At 46.4% G+C, this 22,305-nt stretch overlaps 1 protein-coding gene across 5 annotated transcripts in view; it reads right to left on the reverse strand.

Annotated features, from left to right (window-relative positions):
- The window catches only part of WIPF2 (WAS/WASL interacting protein family member 2), a 45,508-nt gene continuing 23,832 nt past the window's right edge, over positions 630-22,305 (reverse strand). For 3 of the 5 annotated variants that reach the window (XM_005653907.3, XM_005653906.3, XM_021066134.1), the window contains 6 exons: positions 16,973-17,105; positions 16,161-16,277; positions 15,167-15,823; positions 7,316-7,525; positions 5,956-6,057; positions 630-5,512 (listed from right to left, as the gene is read on the reverse strand). In XM_005653907.3, the coding sequence (XP_005653964.1) occupies positions 5,472-5,512; positions 5,956-6,057; positions 7,316-7,525; positions 15,167-15,823; positions 16,161-16,277; positions 16,973-17,105 (1,260 nt within the window). In that variant the 3' untranslated portion in view covers positions 630-5,471. 5 annotated transcript variants of the gene reach the window in all.

A 22,305-nucleotide genomic window follows, 5' to 3' on the forward strand; every position in this document is an offset into this window, starting at 1 on the left:
AGACGCAGTTCGGTTCCGGCACTGCTGTGGCTATGGTGTAGGCCAGCAGCTGTAGCTCTGATTTGACCCCTAGCCTGGGAACCTCCATATGCCCTAAACAAAAACAAAAACAAAACAAAACAAAAAAAAGACAAAAAAAGATCCAGACTAGGCTCTAACATCAAAAACGAAGCATCTCCCCAGTTATCCTCTGGGGGGGTTAGGATCCTGAGGTTGACATTTTAGTTCTCTTACCCCTGTCTGCAGCGTAATAGGAAGTCAGAGGCAGGCAGCTTCCTTGCAGTAAGTTGTAGTTTGTGGCTGGGTTGGGCCAGGAAATATTTAAGAGGCACATTCACCACCATAAGCGACTTACATCTCAGTAATAACTACAGTGGGCAGACTCATGTCCTTATCACCTGCTAATTTATATACAGTATCGTGGGGGAAGGAATCAAATCACACCGGAAGGACCTGTCCAGCATCTTTTGCATGTCTGTGCGCATGTGCGCTGGCAGGTACGTGCACGCATACACAGACAAGCAATACCATCCCAACAGGACAGAGAATACCCGCAGGGTTAGGAAGTCGAGGGTCATTTAGGCAAGCTCCATTTGAGGGCTGAATATTCAAAGGCACAGGAGGAACAATTAAATCAATAAATATAGTTTATTAATCATATTAATAACAACGCTGGGTCAAATAATCAGGGATTCAGCCAATCTGGCAAGTATGGATGAAAATGAAAGGAGGCCTGTGTCCCCTCCCCTTCCCTCCCCCTCATAGGTTTTTTTTTTTTTTTTAATCTAAATTATGTGAGAGTGACTCATACACACACCCATTATGAATCAGTACAGGAAATGATTCCAAGACCTTTGCTAGTGATGAAAGTGCACGTTAAGCTCATTAAGTCTTAGTGGTGATTCTGTCAGCTGACTACAGTCAGCAGAGACTGTCGGGTTCAATTTTTACACCTAAAGTCAAAGTTCAAGAAAGCCAGCTTAAGATTTCCATTTAAAAAGCAGTGAAGAAAAAAAAAAAAAAAAGGCAACACCCACATAAAAATACACGCCTGCTCTGTATGCTCTGCCTTCACCTTTTCTTCACATCTCAGTGTGAGAATCTACCACGCACACAGGAGGAGAGAACCCTTAGGAAAAGACACGAGGCCAGGGGGTCTCCTGGGTTCCCCGAAATCACGGGCAAAGGGGAGTTGGTGGCAAAGAGAAATCACGACCAGCTCTTTCAGAATTAGCCAGTCCGCATGGCTAACTACAACTGTGATTCTTCAAAGCAGCTGGAGGGGAGGAGAGAAGACGCTCAGGAAGCTGCAGATGCTTCTGCCCAAGTTAGTACATCTACTTTCTCAGGGAACCTGGGGTCAAACCACTACCCTAACCCGAAGCAGCAGATTTTCTCCTCTCTATGCCACCACTTGCAGTGGGAGTCCAGACAAGAGTACACAGTTTTCAGGTTTTTTTGTTTTTGTTTTTAAGCAAGGTTTAATTGAACTGCACGGCATCCAGAAGAAAGACATGTACCAGAGAATCCAACCTGAGACTGGATTATACATTGTAGAAAGGGGAGGGAAAATCAATACTAATTGGGAGAGGGAACACGGTAATCAGAAACAACTCCAAAATAAATCATACAATAAATTATTTTTTAAAAGAAACTGATCTACATGCAGGATGGACACGCACGCGTGCACACACACACACACACACACACACTCTTCACACATGTCAATCTAGTCTTTTATTCAGTGTTGACTATGGCTCCCGTGCTGGTCGCCGTGGGAAAGGACAAAGGTCAGACACGAGAAAAGAAGGCTCGGCCCCCTCTGCCACCAGTGGAATGAGATTTAAGACAATTAGAGAGGGAACCCACTAAGTTGTCAGAAACAGGAGTAAAAAGAAGGAAACAGCAGTTATCAAGGAAGATTTTAATTGCTTCAAAGAGGGAGCAAGGAAGACAGCACAGAAATCTAACACAAGTAAAGGCACAATGAACGTGGAGTTGAATGGAACCAAACCCTTCCTTCGGTCAAACTGTTATCCTTTTTTTTTTTTTAATATGTGTTTTGAAGGTGGTTGTAGTTTTGCTTCATTTTGCTTTTAGGGGATGAGTTGTAACGCCTCCCATTCCCTAAACTGGGGTGGCTCACAGAAAGCCACCTTGACCACATACGGCCAGGGACTGAGATTCAATAGATAAAGAAAGACTACAACTGGCATGTGAAGAATTTGATTTGCAGCTGATGGTAGGTTGGGTTTCCAGAAGAACAGACAGCTCAGTGTAGTGCCATCAAAGGGCCTCAGCTGCCCTACACTCCGCCCCCAGCGCTCTGCAGAAGGGAAGGACCCTGGAGTCACACTTCTCCCCCACTCCCATAAGCACTCGGCCTACAGATTATTTCAAGTGATCAGGAGAATTAAAATACACCCCAACCCTGAGTTGCTCTGTGGTAAGTCTATTTACAAATTTATCTCACCTCTCCCTGGAGGTAAATCTGGGTTTCCAGTCGGGAAGCTAGGGGGCGAGGGGGTGGCCCCAGGGCCAAGGCCAGTGGCTAGTCTCCTTGCCTTTGCCAGTTGGGATGGGATGAATTTCTGGAGACGGGAGCCTCATATCCGAGGGGGGACAGCCCTTAGTGCTCTCACTCTGCGGGCCCAGGCCGAGAAAATGCTGGGCCTCTGCAGCTGGAGGAAGTCCCCACGACAGAGAAGACCACCCCTGGAATCTCCAAGTGCTGTGATCCAGGTTTGGGGACAAGAGAAGAGGGGCGAGGGGCATCTAGCTCATTTAAAAACCTGGGGGCCACGGCCCTGTTTCCCAGAAAGGGCGGTAAGAAACAATTAAGTTTTTCCCACTGGAGAAAAACATCATAAAACCAAACCCATACAAGGGCTTCTAACACAGTTTTCCTGATGCTCAGCTGGGCAATGTCTCTTCCTTCTTGGTGGTGGTGGTGGGGGGGGGTGGGTAAGGGGGTTAATGGGACTGGGCGACAGCCTCAACATGAGGCCACCCAATCTTCCACCGAAGAGACGACAATCCCACAAGCAGATAAAAAGAACAGTTTAAAAGGTGAGAAGTTTTAGTGCTCTTGTAGCCAGCCCACCTTAAACCTATATTACAAGCTTTTTACAGCATACAAAATAGATCAGTAACTATGAGGATCACATTCCCATTCTTCGACAGTGAATATACATAATAAATCTGTTATTAACAGAGGGACCAAATTATGCATAAGGCAAAGACATTTAAATAGGTACTGTGTCATCAACATGCTCTGAAAAAGAAGATCCATCTGACTCGATCTACTCCCAGGCCTTTTCTCATGAGGCCAAGAAAATGAAAATATAATCAAACACCCACATGACACAGTCCAAACGCTGGGGAATACGAGGGGCAGCAGGTCATAGGGGAAGAAGATATCAGCCCCAATGAAAAGCTGAGGTTTGGCTTTCACATATGATGCTTATTTTGACGCTCTGTGTTTCAGTAAAGGGGGAAAAAAGATCCGCTTTGATAACATTGTACAAAAGGCATCAACTCCCATTTCAAAAATAAATGGGAAGACTTCACAGTCCGAGTTCAGTAACCTGTCAGCATCTACCCTGGAACCTGCTGCAGTCTCAGGTCTTGTACTTTCTTTTCCCTCCACCTGCATCCCCCCTCTCAGCTCTCCTGGCTTCGGGATGCTGGGGATACTGCTGGGAGGCAACTGCTAACAGATTTGAAAATAAGAATGCTAAATAAAGAATGATTAGAACGAGTGTGGTGACAGACCTAATCCTGGTTTGCCCGAGGAGCCAACGTGGTCCAGGGGATGGCAAAGGATAGCAGACCCATATACCCCAAGTTGAGAACTCTCTCCTCTAGCACGGGGAAGACCTGGGTTTCACTGGGCACCATGTACAGATCCTTAGTCCAAGATCCCATAGATTGGAAAGGCTCCTAGGGCAGTCTAAGCCTGCGATATATCTGAGGAAAAGTTCTCACTGACTTTCCCCATGCATTCTAAGCGACAGCCACGGCTCCTTTACTCTCCCTCGAGCTTTGAGCAGCCTCTGCACTGGGCAAGAGCTTTGGCAAATCAAACCATCTTCTGCGTGGAGCCCAGGCGCTCCAGCGCGCTCTCAGACAAGGGGAAGTCCCTGTACCGTGAGCCGAGCTCGGTTCCTACGCAGATTGGGAACCTCCGTTTTCTCTGGGCTCTTTAACCAGGACCTGGAAGACGGAAACAAACATATTGCTGGCTGCCAGGGAAGGGCAACTGGACTGAGGCTCACCTCACCAAAGTCTTTGTGCTTCTTGACACAGAGGAATCTCTGACTATCCCATAAGCTGCCTTGACTTTCTCTGCTCTGCTGTGTTAACCCCTGCAGTCCTGGGGCTGAGTGGCAGAGGAAGGAATGGGAAGAGTCTGCTCAGTCAGATGGGCTACAGACCCACAGAGCTGGTCCCTTCACCCTTCCCTTCTCTGTCATGCTGGAGCATCCATCTGGGGCTAAAGTTTCTGATCAGGACTGAAAGGGCCCATGGCCTTCGGGGTCATTCAGGAAAGAGTGAGGCAGCCTCAAGATCAAGGTCAAGGTCAAGGTTAAGGCCAAGGCCAAGGTCCTAGTTTCCTATCTCTCACTAGAGGTTTCTGGGGTGTGTGACTCCATGATGAGTGAATGAAAGGGACAGGTGGTGAGAGGAAGAAAAACATCCCTCAGCCTCAGCACCTGAGGAAATGGAGCAGGGAGCCCCAGAGGGCTCAAATGGCTCCTGGTCCCTGTGCTGCGGAGGAAATGACTAGCTCTAAAAGGATCCCCGGGTTATTCTACCCTCTCCTTTTATTAGATGTTTAGTTCAATTGATTAGTATTTAGTGTTTACATCCAACTTACTTCTGGGTAGGGGCGTGGGGTGGGGTGAGAGCAAAATCAAATTACCCCTAAAAATAAACAGATCCATTTCCCTGCCCATTCGCTAAACCTGACCTTTAAAACAGATCACTTCTCCGCAAACTCCTTTTCCATTTCACTAAAAATGCCCACCCCAGAGGTCCTGGCCACGCCAGCCTCCTAGAATGATGAAATACAATATATACCCACCAAGCTCCCCCCACAGTGGGTAGGAGAAAGCAGGAGTATCATTCTCCACCCTGCCCCAACAACGAGTTAATTCATCACAAGGCACCTTTCCCCAAAGGAAAGCAGAAGACACGGAAGCTTTTTCCTCATCTGGCCAGCAGGGCTTGCTAGAGGAGGGATGGACGCAGGGTTTGAGACCCCACTGTCAATACAAAGAGTCCGGTCACCAAGTCCAGAGTCAAGATGCATAGATGGAAGTGAGCTGGGAGGACGCTTGGAGTCTAGAGGTTGGTTGCACTGGAAAAACACGTTAGGAGCTGTCATGCAGGTTTCAGGGGAATGGAAGGGACCATCTGAGAAGAGGAGAGGGTCATTCTTTTCCTGAGGAACAGGACCAAGCCAGGCTTCACCTGAGAATGGGTGGCAGAGGTGGGGCTCCACGGGCAGCTGGAAAATAAATAAATAAATAAATCCCACAGACACAAGGTCACCCATCACACTGAATAACATCCCTAAAACGAGAGGCTATTTAAGCTTATCTAAAGAAAATGCAGGCAATAAGAACTCCCCCCCACACACACAATGGCCACACCCACGGCATATGAAAGTCTCCAGGCTAGGATTGAATCAGACCTGAGGCCGGCGACCGACACCACAGTCACAGCAATGCCAGATCCAAGCCTCGTCTGTGACCTACATCGCAGCTTGTGGCAACGCCAGATCCTTAACCCACTGAGTAAGGCCAGGGATCGAACCCACATCTTCACGGATACTAGTCAGGTTCTTAACCTGCTGAGCTACGACAGGAACTCTGAGAAGCAGATTTTAACTGGAGCAAAGGTTCTACGGCGTACGCAACTAGAGAAGACCTCCATGACCGTACTTCTCACCTCGGTTGGTTTTGCTGGGATATACTCTCTGAAAGTGTTTATATTCTTCTGGAGCAGGAAAGTCTTCTACTGGATGGAAAGAATACTTTGATTCAAAATCATCTGCAAAAGGAACAGAGTATTAATTCATATCACCCTTCCTGTGCTCCCACATGCTCCTCTGCCACCTCTGTTCCTCCCAGCACTTCTGCCCTTCCTGCCTCGCCCAGTGAAGCTGGGTTCATGAAGACGGCAACAGCATTACTCTCTTCACCTCGTATGCACAGAGGATGCGTTCAAAGGCTCTTTACGTTAAGGAACGAGTCTTTGAACTGGGTCTTTAAATCTTTCCACAAAAAAAAACCAGGCACATACTAGGGAGAGAGCCCAGCTGTTTGCATGGCAGGAGAAGGAAATACAGTTTTTTGCTTCAGTATGTTAGTCATCTTAGAGACTATCGCCATGGGAAACTGAACTGAATCCACAAATTCAGAGAAATTAACCTAAAATAGGAACATCTGCCACCAGCTCTAGTGAGAGATCTGACCAGATAATTCCCTTTCGGCCCAGGCTACCCTCGTTTAGCTCTGCAACGGTCAGGAGAGCCATGCCAGGGCCCCTACTCCCACTCTCATGGCCCCGCCACGAGAAGGTCAATGATCACACTGCAAAGGGCATATCTTCAAAGCAAAAATACTAATAGGAACAGTCCACTTAATGGGAACAGACTAGAGCAGGAGCAGAGAAGCGTCAACCAGTGAAGACACTACAGTGACCAGGCTAAAAGGGACTGTTCAGATCTTTCCAGACTTCCTCAACAGAGGGTCTAACACCACCCTCTGGGAAATCTTTACCTGGTGCTCCGTCCCAGACCTACAAGCTGGAATCTTTTAGGTGGGACCTAAGATTCATTTATAACCTTGGAAAAGTTAATCTGATACACTGCTGATCTAGTCAATCTCCTTGCTTCACACACAAGGGAAGCGAGGTCCAGAAAAATGAAGTGACTTCTTCTAAGCAGCACAGCTAGTCAGCGGCTTTGGACTGTTAGATAAATGTTGTGCACAGTGTTCTGTTCTGCTTTTAAAGGTCCAGGGAGGAGCTCTTCTTCCTGGGAGGATATGTAACTCCTGTCTCAAGAATCCCAAAGAGCAGAGTAACTTTCCAGTTAGCACCTGCTGATTTCAGTTCAGTCTATTCCAAAGTAACCTTGCCTAGAAGTCCCCCAAGGGAAGGGATGTTCATGGATGAGACCTAGAAGTCTGAGGTTAAAGTCAGCAGAGAGCAGAGGACACCGCGTCACCATTCCCACCCTGCAGTTGCCAGTGGACACAGCGAAGTCACCAGAGGAACTGTGGGACTAAAACAGCTGGCTACTCACCCAAGAAAGATCGGACAGTGGTAATGGAATCTCTGTGGCCATTCCTCAGAGGCGGTGGAGGAGGAGGGGGTGGCCCAGCCGGCGTCCTTGAGGGCGGAGGTGGGGGCTTGCCTCGGCTCAGGGGTTCTGAGCCGTGCATCCGGTACGGCGGTGGGGGAGGGGGAGCATCCCTGGCACCATTTCGGATCATGGGTGGCGGGGGTGGAGGAGCTGCCATTAGAACCAAAAGCAGTTAGGTCTGGATGTGGAGATGGTGAGGGGCAGAAGGACTGGAGGGACAGGGGCCAAAAGAGTTGCCTCGGTGCTTTCCCGAAGGACCAGGCTCTGTGAGCCTCTGGGCTGCACGTTAAACATATTCACCACCCCTCATCCCTACTCCTCCAGACACTAAAGTTCAGAACCAATATATGACCCTTTTCCAGTTCCCATGACAAGTCAGTCAAGAACTCGACTTATTCTGGATGATTTTTTCTCTGCTTTTCCATCCCTTCCTCCTCAATTCTAAGTTAGGGCTTTCTGATATTGAGCCTGTTCTACTTCAAAAAGCCTCTCAAATGTTTTCCTTGCTTCTCCTCTCTTAGCGTTCCAATCCATTCTGCACCCGTCAACTCACTCATCGCCCCCCAATACTAGCTCAAACTTTTTCAAGGGCTTTGCATCTCCTGCCCTGTCAAGTTTCAAATCCTTAGCTTCCACGTCAATTTGCTCTCACCCAATTACGCTCCTTTCATGTCAGTAGACAGTAACCTGCCACGTCAGTCAGCCTGATCTCACCTTCTCTTCCTCCCCTAAGTCCTACGTGGGATTACGTACCACTTTTCTGCACTCCCACTGTCTCTCTGTATCTCTTTACCACTCTCCTATATTGTAATATAACTATCCATTACACATGCTTCTTCCTCATACTGTGTGTTTCTTTCTTTTCTTTTTGTCTTTTTGTCTTTTAGGGCTGCACCTGCAGCATAAGGAGGTTCCCAGGCTAGGGGTCTAATAGGAGCTGTAGCTGCCAGCCTATGCCACAGCAACGCCAGATCCGAGCCAGGTCTGTGACCTACACTACAGCTCACGGCAACGCCAGATCCTTAACGTGAGGCCAGGGATCGAACCTGCAACCGCATGGTTCCTAGTCGGATTCGTTTGTACTGTGCCACGACTGGAACTCCAATACACTGTGTTTCTTAACATCAGAGTTCACTCATCTGAGTCCCCAAGCTCAGCCAGATATACAGCACATGGTAGGTATTCATTCAATATACGCTAAATAAGCTGAATTACACATGCTTTGCTCTTGTGACTCCCCAACAATACTCAGAAATGCCAGACTACCAAATCCTATCTATCCTTTAAGGTTCAACTCAAGTCCCATCTTCTCAAGGCTTTCCCGAAGCAATCCACTTTATCCTAATTCCCTCCTTTGCTCTCCTGCAGCATTTACAGGCTGTGTCATTTATTCTAGCACTTAGAAGTACAGACGAGAATGGGTGATTTTCAAATTATGCATGATAGGTTCATTTGCAGAAGTTACATATTTTCAATGATAGAATCGCTGGTCAAAAAATTTGGAAAGACCTTTTCTGGAACTGCCTCCAAAACTAGTCTGTCAGACAGGTCCATAAATAGCATATGACAGTTGCATCTCATTTCTTTCCCTTTTTTGGGGGGGGGCATGCCCACACCATGTGGAAGTTCCTGGGCCAGGGATTGAAGCCTCCCCACAGCAGTGATGTCAGAGCCTTAACCCACAGAGCCACCATGGAACTCTTCAGACATCCCATTTCTAAGGGTGAACCATCAACAAAAATATCTGTACCCATGTCTGACTCTGATTTTTGGTCTTTTTGTCTTTTCAGGGCCACTCTCGCTGCATATGGAGGTTCCCAGCTAGGGGTCAAATTGGAGCTGTAGCCACTGGCCGACACCACAGCCACAGCAATGTGGGATCTGAGTTGCGTCTACGACCTACACCACAGCTCATGTCAATGCCAGATCCTTAACCCACTGAGCGAGGCCAGGGATCAAACCCACATCCTCATCAGTGCCAGCTGGGTTCGCCAACCACTGAGCCACAATGGGAACTCCAATTTTTGGCCATTTTCAAAAATCAAATTCAAAAAGAAAAAAGTAAGCAAAAATAAAATCAAATTTACCCTTAAAAGACAAAAATTGCAGAGTTTCCACCATGGCACGACAGGTTAAGAATCCGACAACAGAGGCTTGGTCACAATGGAGATGTGGGTTCGATCCCCAGCCCAGTGTGGTGGGAGCCAGCGTTGCCACAGCTTTGATGTAGGTCGTGGCTGTGCCTCAGATTCAATCCCTGGCTCAGGAACTTCCATATGTTACAGGTGTGGCCATAAAATTAAAAAAAAAAAATGCCACCAAATACAAGGTAATGTGAAAAGCATGCTGGACATCACTGGAATAGTTTCTTTCGGGGGCGAGGGGGGTGCACCTGAAGCACGTGGAAGTTTCCCAGCCAGGGATCAAAACCTCACTACAACAGCAACCTGAGCCACAGCAGTGAGAACACCAGATCCTTAACCTGCTGCGCCACCAGGGAACACCTGGAATGGGTTCTCATGCACCTAAGTTATAGTATTCCCACACTTTGCATTAACTAACAGCTACAGCAGCTACCATTTATTTGGTATCCATCATGTTCCAGGCACTTTCCTGGGCACTTTATATGCATTCAATCTTTATCTTATAGCCACCCCTGCAGAAGTATTTGGTATTATAACCATGTCACAAATGAGGAAACTGAGACTCAAGTTTTCTGGCTAAGGTCACAGATCTAACACATCCAGCACACATCTGCTCCTTCACAGGAAGAAAACTGCTATACACAGCTTTTCCTAATTACTACAACTATGAATTACCTCCCCAAGAAAGGTATAACCCAATGAGATGGAAGCATGACTTCTGGGACCTAGGCCATGTCCAATAAGTAGTTGTTACCTAAACAGCACATGGAGAGACTACTCAGCTTAATAGACAGCACTGTCTTAGAGTGTGTATTATTATTCCTCCTGAATCACTGTCAGAATTTCTCTAGTTAAGCAGGACACGGTAATGGGATGATATATACAGACAAGGAGGCTGGCACTGTAGGCCCAGTAGTTTACGTTTAGCTTCCCATAAAACACAACTCTCCTTCACTCTTCGAGGTCTGTTTAAGGATGGACAGAGGCCATTAGAGTCAATAATTACAGAGAAAGCTCCTTAACACCTTCCAGCAGACCCTTGAACCCTGTTTTCATTCCAAATCTACCCAAACCGAAGCTCTTTCAGGTCATCCTCAAAGTATTTCTCTAAGACTCAGATTTCTCAGGGCCCCGAAAATCTGCATCTACTTGCCAGGGTGGGGCCGGGGGGGTAGGGCAGACAGGCTTTGCCAGGCTCTGAAGGACACCAGCGAGACCCTGAGCAGGTGGCAGTGATTAGAGCCAACCTGGGCAGGCAGAATGGAGCAGGACCAAGAACAACCTGTTGGCTCCTTTAGCACCATCCCTCAAGGGGCGGTCACCTCAACCAGGTTCTGCCATCTCTAAGAAGTTTCTGAGCACTTTGTCCATTCAGGTTTAAGGCTACTTCAAGTGACAGAGCCAGAACCCAAGGGCCCCAAGAAACAAGCAGTGTGCAAAGGACAACTCTGGGGTGAAAAGATCAACTTCTGTAAGCCAAGATAAACCCAATTTTGAGGAAAGCTGGATGGTACCGATTCTTTTAAAAAGAAAAAAAAAAAAAATCCCTTAAAAATAGACGGTGTTTTACTCTGCAAGGGAAAAGTTCAGCCAACAGACTCTATGGACCAATAATGAGGACTCCACAAAGGCAAAAGGCTCTATCCACCCCCCCTTTTTTTTAAGCCACATATGTGGCATAGGGAAGTTCCCAGGCAAGGGATCAAACTGGAGTAGCAGCTGAGGCCTATGCACAGCCATAGCAACACTGGATCCGAGCTGCATCTGCAACCCATGCTGTAGCTTGTGGCAACACCAGATCCTTAACCCACTGAGCAAGGCCAGGAATTGAACCTGCATCTTCACAAAGACAATGTTGGACCCTTACCTATTGAGTCACAATGGGAACTCCTTCATATTCTGTCAAATGTAAATATTAATAAAGAAACAAAAGTATATCATCACATAATGTTGTCACAATATGATTTATTAATAGAAATAAGTCTACGAAAACTACCTGGAAGTCTTTTGCTTAAAACCACTGACATTCGGGAGTTCCTGTCATGGCTCAGCAGTAACGAACCTGACTAGTATCCATGAGGATGCAGGTTTGAGCCCTGGCCTCATTCAAGTGGGTTAAGGATCCGGTGTGGCCGTGAGCTATGGTGTAGGTCACAGACATGGATCAGATCTGGTGTGGATGTGGTGTAGGCCGGCAGCTGTAGCTCTGATTTGACCCCTAGCCTGGGAACTTCATGTGCCCCGAGTGCAGCACTAAAAACAATAAAAAAAACCCACTAACATTCAGGATTTATATAGCACTTTCAGACATTCTTTTATTTACAACAACCTCTGAAAGTACTGTGAACACCATTTTATGGCTAGGGAAAACAAACTCAGAGAATCAAAGTGATCTGACCAATGTCACAAAACAAATGGAGCCAAAACTCGAAAGATCTCTGGGCACTGCCATTGTGGCTCAGTGGGTTAAGAGCCCAACAAAGAGTCCATGAGGATGTGAGTTTGATTCCTGGCCTCGATCAGTGGGTTAAGGATCCGATGCTGCCACAGGCTGCAGCATGGCTTGCAGACATAGCACGGATCCTGCATTGCTGTGGCTGTGGTGTAGGCCAGCAGCTGCAGCTCCAAGGTGACCCCTAGCCTGGGAACTTCCACATGCCAAGCTCACAGCCAAAAAAAAAAAAAAATTTTGTAGAATCAAGGACCTTGTTAGGGCTATATCCTCACAGCTAAAGCCAGGGAGATATAGGGTCGGCCATGTACCAGGTGCCTGTGTGACTGCCTGGTGCTGGCCTGGTGCTGGCCTGTGTGACTGCCTGGTGCTGGCCTAGAGTACAAATCCACACCTAGTCAAGGGGCAGCACAGGTCAATGTGCTTTCCATACATGCTTCCTGATGACACCCTCCTTAGTCAACAAATGACTTTACCTATACCTGCGGGGACTGGGTGTTTAAAATCAAAGCTCAGAAGCCGTGTGTGGACGGTGCGCCTCAAAGCCCAAAGATACAAGAGTAGACGGGAGACAAAATTCCTGGATCTAAGAAGGCTCAAGAGTTGTCATGGTCTCATTCACACTCTACTTTCAGTCAGGCTATTCTTCTTCTTATTATTTGTCTTTTTAGGACTGCACTCACAGTGTATGGGGTTCCCAGGCTAGGGGCTGAATCAGAGCTATAGCTGCCGGCCTACACCACAGCAACACCAGATCCGAGCAACATCTGTGACCTGCACCACAGCTCAGGGCACCACCAGATCCTTAACTCACTGAGCGAGGCCAGGATTGAACCTGCATCTTCATGGATACTAGTCAGACCTGTTTCTGTTGCGCCATGACGGGAACTCCCAGGCTATTTTGTAAGATTATACAACCTCTTCCACCTTTTCAAGGGTTCCTTAATCCCGTTCTTACCCAGGCTTGGACCATGGTCCCTTGTTACAATCACCCCCCCTACACACACCCTTAACTTCCTTGCCCTACATTCCCTTAGAGTCACACATACCTAAAAACAAAAAGCTCACTGGGTTAGATACAGCTCTGCCCTGACCCGGTGCCTGCAGGTGCACAGCCGAACACACGCTGAGCTGAGGAACCTCCCTTTAGATGTGCGGCCCCTGAGCACGAGCGGGCCTTCCGTGTTGCTGGTCATCCCAGCACAGCTCCCTCCTCCATTCACCCTCCCCCATGGCCACTGCCTGCTATCTTTTTCCCTCAAATCTCCCTCATTCTCATTCACAGATGTCCTTGCTTTTGATTTCACCAGGAAAACAGAAGCAAAAAAGAAAGTAAAAGAAATTTTCCACACGCTCCTACCACTGCACCCACTCACCCACCTGCTTCTTTGCGTATGCGCTCTGCTTCCCTGCTGTTCCCATGGAAGAACTATCTGTGTTCTTATCGAAGGCCAACCCCTGCCCTTCGGATCAGATTCTATTCCTTCTTGCCTCCCCAAGGACACTACTCAGACAACTTCCACCCCTTCACTGCATCATTCCATCACCATACAGATGCGGAAATATCTCTTATCTCAGCGGTGTGTGTGGGGGGGAACATACACAAGTCCCACCCCCGCCCTTTTTTTTTGGTTTTTAGGGCTGCACTGGTGGCATATGGAGGTTCCCAGGCTATGTGTTGAATCAGAGCTATAGCTGCTGGCCTATGCCGCAGCCATAGCAGTGCCAGATCCAAGCTGTGTCTGTGACCTACACCAGAGCTCATGGCAACGCCAGATCCTTAACCCACTGAGCGAGGCCAGGGATCGAAACTGCATCCTCATGGATACTAGTCGGGTTGGTTTCCACTGAGCCACGATGAGAATGCCACAGGACCCAACCCCTAATCTCACATCTTCCTCCAGTAACCATTCCATGTAGCTGCGCTCCTGACTGCCTGAGAGCAAACTCCGTAAGAGATTTCTCTATCGCTATCTTCATTGCTCCCTCTCCTATTCCTCCAGTCTGCAACCCACCCCAATTAGACTTTCACGTTCACTCTCCCTCCACCACTCCACTAAACCCACTTACAAGGGCCACATGTTGTTGTGGGGGGGGGGTCCCCAAAACGACTTCCACGTTGCCAAGGCCAATCTCAGTCTTCAACTTACCTGACTCACCTGCAGCACAGGACACGGCTGCTGGCTCTGTCTTGGCGTCCTTCCCCCTTCCTCACTAGCGGCCCCTTCTGTTTGCTCTGCTTATGCTCTTATTGCTCTGACCTCTCCAGTGGAAGGCCTCACACCTCAGACTTCTTCTCTAGCTATACTCACTCCCCAGGTGATCTCACCCCAGCACGTGGTTCTCAATATCCTTAAACCTCTCTCTCTAGCCTACACCTCACCCCAATAGGCAATTCATTATTTCCTCCCGGCCAGCTAACAAGCATCTCACACTTGACACCCAAAACTGAACACCTATCTTCCCCCAAACCTGCTGTGATCCTACCCATCTACCCAGTTTATTGAACTTGCCTTCTAAGCATTTCCTATGGCCCTTTTGTCCCCCTGCGGCTCCTTTGTCCTCCTGCGGTCTGTTCTCAACAGAGCAGCCAGTGACCTTTTTCAAAGGTAAATCAATTCTACTTTTTCATGCTCCAACCCTCCCCATGGCTCCCCATCTCACAGAGTAAAACACAGTCTCCAAAGTTCTCTTGTGGAATCTCGCTCTCTGACCTCCGCGTCCTGCAGTGAGGGTCTCTTTGCTATCGCCAGTCTCAGGGCCTTTGCATTTGCTGCTCTCAATGCCTGCTTAGCTTACTTACTCCCTCACTTTCTCTAGTTCTTCGCCAAACTGTCATGTTACCGTAAGGCCTTCCTTGACCCCACGCCCAGCCCCACTCCTGCAATATAAAATATTTCCTCATCCCCACCTCAGTATAGCCCACTCCCCTTCTCTATCTTTCTCTAAAGCATCCATATACTTTGAATTTTTACTAATTTATTTGCTTGAATGTCCAGCAGAATAGGATTTTTTGGTCTTTTCTAATGATTGCCGGTTTCCCTAACAAGAGAGTCTAACACATAAAAAGGCACTCAATGAACCTGCTGAACACGTAGGTTCCATCACTGGAGAGCTCTGGGGGAAAGGATACACTCGCTCTCAGCAGGACGGGGGCGGGTGAGGCGGGGGGAAGAGGCGCTTCCAGGCACTTACCTGCTCCCCGACTGGGCGGGTCTCGAGCGGGCGGAGGTGGCCTGTTACTCTGTAAAGACGGGGAGGCTGAGGTGGGTGGAGGAGGCGCTAGGCCTCTGACAGGCCCTGGTGTCTTCCTATGCAAAGAATTGTGTCTCTGTGGCAGCTCAGGGGCGGACTCATTAGTGGGACTGGAGGGTCCATTGGGGACCCCAGGAGGCTGGCGGTAAGGCGGCGGAGGAGGAGCCAGAGACTGGCCACTTGGTCCCGTTCTGATATTCACAGGGGAAGGAGGCGGCTTGACCGGGGGCGGGGCAGGAGGTCCCTCTCGACCCGGGTGAAGCCTCTGTCCAGGTGTGGGCGGCAGGGGTTTCTCTCGGTTGTAGGCCGGGGCTTTGTTGCTGTGCATAGGCAGAGGTGTGGGGGGCGCGTTGGCACGCCGCCCCGGGGGAGGCGGAGGAGGGGCGGAGGAGCTGTGCTTCATGCCCGTACTGCTGGTGGCGTGAGGCCGAGAGAGGTCCGGTAGCGAGGGTCTCTGCGTCCGGGGCAGTTCTGGGAGTGAGGCTCGGTTGCTGTCTGTGTCATCTTGAGGGCGCCCGCTGGCTGTAGACACCGGAGGCCTTGGGGCAGCAGCTCGAGAACTGGGGACTTGGAGGGCTGGCTTACCAGCTAGGTTCTCTACAAACACACCAGACAGCACCGGGTCAGTACAGCCAGACATGCCAGTGAGTGGCTCCGCATCACCCGCATCCTTAGTGCAACCTGCACGGCAGCAGGCAAAGTGCCTGTTCAGTTCTGGGTTTTAAGGTGGTTTCAGGCACAGGGCCCATTCACAAACAGTACTGATACAAGGTGAAGGCATTCTGATTTACTCCCTCAGCTTCTGCTTTCTTCTACTCTTAACTCCTCCCCTGCTCCCACTCCTCCTTCCTCCCGGCTCTACCACAGCCCGCAATCCCAGCGGGCCCACTCGCGACCAGTTGGAAACAAATGGGCTTGGGTGCTTTTCAGATACCTGAACCGTCCTTGGCTCCCACAGGGCGGAGCTTGGGCACTCCTCCTTGGAAGAGACCTCCCTTGGGCTGCAGGGCAGCTGCTCCAGGGCCATAACCACCACTGCTTCCTTTGGGTTCTGGAAAGTATACCATTAGGTTTTTCATTTCACATGCTCTGAAGCTGGTGACCAAGCCAATCCTGAGGAGAAACCCCTCCTCTACCCGGCCTTTAATTTGCAGACAAACCCATATTGCTTTTGCCTTTCCACTGCACTAGAAAGCTGGGTCTCCCTCCTTCACAGCTTCATGTGGGGTGGGGATGGAACTGCTGTGATGAAAGAGAACAAAAAGAAGGAGCCAGTCTTCTTTTGTTTAGGGCAGAGGGGTAACCAGGATGAAGACGTGTCCAACAGAGCTGTCCAGGCTCTCCTCTCAAGCCCCAGATGGTAACAGGGCTAATGGCTCCGGGACCCAGGTGTGAGCAAACTTCCCAGGGGCCTTTCAGAATGAACACTTGTAGCAATTATAAAATCATTGCTGTCGCTGAGCGTTAAGACTGTGGTGGTCTCCATACAGATCAGCCAAGGATGTGCCCCACTACCAAGCACTAGTTACATAGGAGATGGGAGGCTTAAGACCCTAAGAACGCTTCTCAAAGGTCGAATTGAAATTCCTAAGGTATTCCAACGAACAGCGGGAAGACAGTCAAAGACCACCCCAAGACAAACCTCTCCCTCTCAAGACCCCAGCACGAAAAAAGGACAGCCCGGCCCAGTCTCCAGGTCAATCTTGGAACGCTGGTGATTCAGGAGGAAACGAAGCTTGGACTCACTCTCAAGGATGGGAGCACTCCGATCATTAATGTTGGTCACCTTCTTCAGTTTGGTCCCTTTGCAGATGTCCTGTAAGAGAGCACCTCGACCCCGCTGCTCATCTCTACTCAGCTTGGGCAGCTCAGTGTTTGCCTGAAGGAAAAGGGAAATATACGTTCACCTGAAAGAGTCCCCAGCATCACAAGCCTGGGACAAATGTCTTAAGCCAAACTGAATTCCATGAGATACACGTGCCAGACAACATTATTAATGTCCATTATCATCCTTTTTAGAACTTTTTCTCATTTTTCTCACATTGTACCTTCTGTGCAGGGTATAGGTCTCCCTCTTATTCAGAAGCTTTTGCCAGGAGGCCAGCACTAAAACTTCCTGAGTTCCTATGTGCTAGGCTCACATGTTGGGTGTTTTATGTGCATCATCACCATCAAAGCAAACATTTTATTAAACCCTAATGTATATACCTCAGACACTGTACACATTAATTTCATTCTCTCTCTCTTTTTTTTTTTTTTTGCTTTTTTAGAACTGCACCCGTGGCATATGGGACTTCCCAGGCCAGAGGTCAAATCAGAGCTGCAGCTGCTGGCCTACACCACAGCCACAGCAACACAGGATCCAAGCTGAGTCTGCAACCTACGCCACAGCTCACAGCAACACCAGATCCTTAACCCACTGAGCAAAGCCAGGGATCGAAGCTGTGTTCCCATGGATACTAGTCAGATTCGTTCCCACTGAGACATGAAGGGAACACCTCATTATCTCATTTAAATATTGAAATATTCCTATGACCAACTACAACAGGAACATAGGGACAGACAGCTAGATAAATGGAATAAAAGTCCATAAGCATGCCTAGGTCAATATAAAAAAATAATAAAAGTGCATTTCATCAGTGCAGAAAGGATAGTTTATTAAACACAAGGTGTTAATAACAACTGGTTAATTTTAGAAAAAAATAATAAAGTAAAATACCGACATCACAGCTTTACTCTCAAATGCTAAGTTGAATTATAAAATTTTAAGCATAAAAGAAAAAAATAAAACCAAAGAAATATCATATACAAAAAAAAACAGAAAAAGGACCCTCTAAGCAAGACAACCAAAATAAAGGAAAAGATCAACAAACTTGCTTATTACAAATTATTTACTTAGGAATTTAAGTAAGTAAGCAGATGACATTATGAGAGGAAAAATCATTGGTGACAAATGTGACAGGTGATAGAAACAAACATAGTGTCCTAAATCTATACAGCAATAATATATAAAGATGACTTTGAAATCAAGAGGATAATAAGCAATATATTTGAAAAACATTGAGTAAAAGAAATCAAGAGAGCCAGCAAATGTGAAAAATCAATTTCAACTAAAATAAAAAATGCAAGGTTAAAAAAAAAAAAAAGAACTAGGAGTTCCCATTGTGGCTCTGGAAATGAATCTAACTAGGATCCATGAGAACACAGATTCAATCCCTGGACCTGCTCAGCAGGGTAAGGATCTGGTGTTGCCATAAGCTGTGGTATAGGTTGCAGACACAATTCAGATCTGGTGTTGCTGTGGCTGTAGCATAGGCTGGCAGCTGTAGCTCCGACTGGACCTCTAGCCTGGGAACCTCCTTATGCCATGGGTGTGGCCCTAAAAAGACAAAAAAAAGGGGGGGGGTAAACTGTATCATTATTTACCCATGAAATTGGTAAAGGTTAAAATATAAAATTGCTAGATTCAGAGTTCCTGTTGCGGTGAAGCAGAAACAAATCCAATTAATATCCCTGAGGATACAGGATGGATCCTTGGCCTTGATCAGTGGGTCAGGTGTAGGCTGGCAGCTGTATCTCCAATTCAAACTCTAGCCTGGGAACATCCATATGCCTTGGGTGCAGCCCTAAAAAGCAAATTAAAAAAAAAAACACTAAAATTGCCAGCTTTGTGAAGACAGGAACCACCACCTTGCACAGTGCCTGGCACACTGAAGATGCTCAAAAAACCCACCAAATAAACACCACCCTATGGTGGGCACAAGGATCCAAGAAAACAGGTACTCTTTCCTACTACCCAGGAAAAGATAAATTGGTATGCTTTTTCTAGATAGTAATTTACATATCAGACATCTCTTAAAAGTCACCACAAGAATTCTACTTCCAGGAATTAACTTTAAGAAAATAATCAGATAAATCCAAAGTACATAAATAGGGAAAAAAAAAGAAAATAATTGGAGAAGTGCACAAAGATGTTAATAATAGCAAAAATGGTGTATAACAGCATAACATAACGTGAAAGTAATAAAGTTCAACTGAAAAGAACAATGATGGTATAACCATACAATGGAATGCCAGGACAGCTCTTTTAAAATCATTTATTTGGGGAGTTCCCATCGTGGCGCAGTGGTTAACGAATCCGACTAGGAACCATGAGGTTGAGGGTTCGGTCCCTGCCCTTGCTCAGTGGGTTAACGATCCTGCATTGCCGTGAGCTGTGGTGTAGATTGCAGACGCAGCTCGGATCCTGCGTTGCTGTGGCTCTGGCGTAGGCTGGTGGCTACGGCTCCGATTCGACCCCTAGCCTGGGAACCTCCATATGCCGAGGGAGCGGCCCAAGAAATAGCAAAAAAAGACAAAAAAAATAAATAAATAAAATAAAATAAAATCATTTATTTATTTATACATTCTTTTTTTTTTTGGCCAGTTAAGCTCTTAAAGGTATAGAAGTAAATGTCTTTTCATGGAAGTAATGTCTGACACAATCAAGCAAAAAATACTATAAAACAATACATATAGCATGATTCCAGTTTCCTCTTCTACAGAATAAGAGTAATAATAGAACCTATCTCAAAAGGTAAGTTTGAGAATTAAATGATGACACTTTTTAAGAGCTTAGTACAGTGTCTGGCATATCGAGCTCAGTAAAGTATAGAAATTGTTTCAAGCATCTTCTCTGACCACAAAGGCATGAAACTAGATATCAATCACAGGAAAAGAAATGAGAAAAAACTGACTACATGGAAACTAAACAACATTTTACTAAAAGACCAACTGGGTCAATGAGGAAATCAAAAAGGAAACTAAAAAAACCCTTAAGACAAATAATAATGAAAACACAACCACACAAAATCTATGGGGGAGCTCCCATTGTGGTTTAGTGGTAACAAACCTGACTAGCATCCATGAGAATGCAGGTTCGATCCCTGGCCTTGCTCAGTGGGTTAAGGATCACATGTTGCCATAAGCTGTGGTGTAGGTTGCAGATGTGGCTCCGATCTGGCATCACTGTATCCGTGGTATTCAACCCCTAGCCTGGGAACGTCCATATGCTGTGGGTGTGGTCCTAAAAAGCAAAACGAAGAGACAAACAACAACAACAAAAAAAAGCAAAACAAAATCTATGGGATGCTGAAAAAGTAGTTCTTAGTGGGAGGTTCACAGTGATACAGGCCTTCCTCAAAAAAAACAAGAAAAATTTTAAATCAACAATCTAACCTACCATCTAAAAGAATCAGAAAAAGAAGCACAAACGAAACTTAAAGTAGGCAGAAGGAAGGAAATAATAAAGATCAGAGAGGAAAGAGATTAAAAAAACAATAGAAAAAGTCAATGAAATCAAGAGCTAGTTCTTTGAAAGGGTAAACAAAATTGACAAACCTCTGTTCAGGTTCACCAAGAAAAGAGAGCTAACCCAAATAAACAAAGTAAGAAATCAAAAAGGAGAAATCATGGAGTTCCCGTTGTGGCTCAGCAGTTAACAAATCTGACTAAGAACCATGAGGTTGCGGGTTTGATCCCTGGCCTTGCTCAGTGGGTTAAGGATCCAGCATTGCCATGAACTGTGGTGTAGGTCGCAGACGCGGCTTGGATCTGGTGTTATTGCTGTGGCTGTGGCGTAGGCCGGCAGCAGCTCCAATTAGACCCCTAGCCTGGGAACTTCCTTATGCTTTGGGTGCAGCCCTAAAAAGACAAAAAAAAAAAAAAAAGACAAAAAGGGAGAAATCTCAACTGATACTGCAGAAATACAAAAAACCATAAGGGAGTACTATGAACAATTACATGCCAACAAATGTGACAACCTCAAAGAAGTGGACATCTTTCTAGGAACATACAGCCCACTAAAACTGAATCAAGAAGAAATACAATCCAAATGTCCATCGACAGATGATTGGATTCGGAAGATGTGGTATATATACACAATGGAATACTACTCAGCCATAAAAAAGGATGACATCATGCCATTTGCAGCAACATGGATGGAACTAGAGAATCTCATACTGAGTGAAATGAGCCAGAAAGACAAAGACAAATACCATATGATATCACTTATAACTGGAATCTAATATCCAGCACAAATGAACATCTCCTCAGAAGAGAAAATCATGGACTTGGAGAATAGACTTGTGGTTGCCTGATGGGAGGGGGAGGGAGTGGGAGGGATCGGGAGCTTGGGCTTATCAGACACAACCTAGAATAGATTTACAAGGAGATCCCGCTGAATAGCATTGAGAACTATGTCTAGATACTCATGTTGCAACAGAAGAAATAGTGGGGGAAAAACTGTAATTGTAATGTATACATGTAAGGATAACCTGACCCCCTTGCTGTACAGTGGGAAAATAAAATTAAAAAAAAAAAAAAAAGAAGAAATAGATGATTTAAACAGACCTAGCACTAGATGTGAAATTGAATATGTAATTAAAAAAAAAAAAAAACAAACTCAGTACAAAAGTCCAGGACCAGATGGCTTTGCAGGCAAATTCTACCAAACATACAAAGAAAAACTTGCACTGATCCTTAAACTCTTTCAAAAGATTGAAGAGAAGGGAACACTCCAAAAGATATTCTATGAAGCCACCATTACACTAATATCAAAATCAGACAAAGATATCACCAAAAAAGAAAATTATAGGTCCATGTCTTTAATGAATATAGATGAAAAATTTCTCAACAAAATTTTAGCAAACCAAACCAAACAACACATTAAAAAAAAAGATCATACACCATGACCCAGTGTGATTCATCCCAGGTTCACAAAAATGGTTTCAACATACACAAGTCAATGTAGTAAACTACATTAACAAGAGAAAAATCAAAAAACCACATGATCATCTCAAAAGATGCAGAAGGAGCATTTGACAAAATTCAACATCTATTCATTAAAAACTCTTACCAAAGTGGGAATAGAGAGAACATATATCAACATAACTTAAGCCATTTATGACAAACCCACAGCCATATACAATACTCAACAGAGAAAAGCTGAAAGCCTTCCCACTAAAATCTGAAGCAAGACAAGAATGCCCACTCTCATCACTTTTACTTAACATAGTATTGGAAGTCCTAGCCACAGCAAT

Source organism: Sus scrofa, chromosome 12 (assembly GCF_000003025.6).
Source record: "Sus scrofa isolate TJ Tabasco breed Duroc chromosome 12, Sscrofa11.1, whole genome shotgun sequence".
Lineage (NCBI taxonomy): Eukaryota > Metazoa > Chordata > Mammalia > Artiodactyla > Suidae > Sus > Sus scrofa.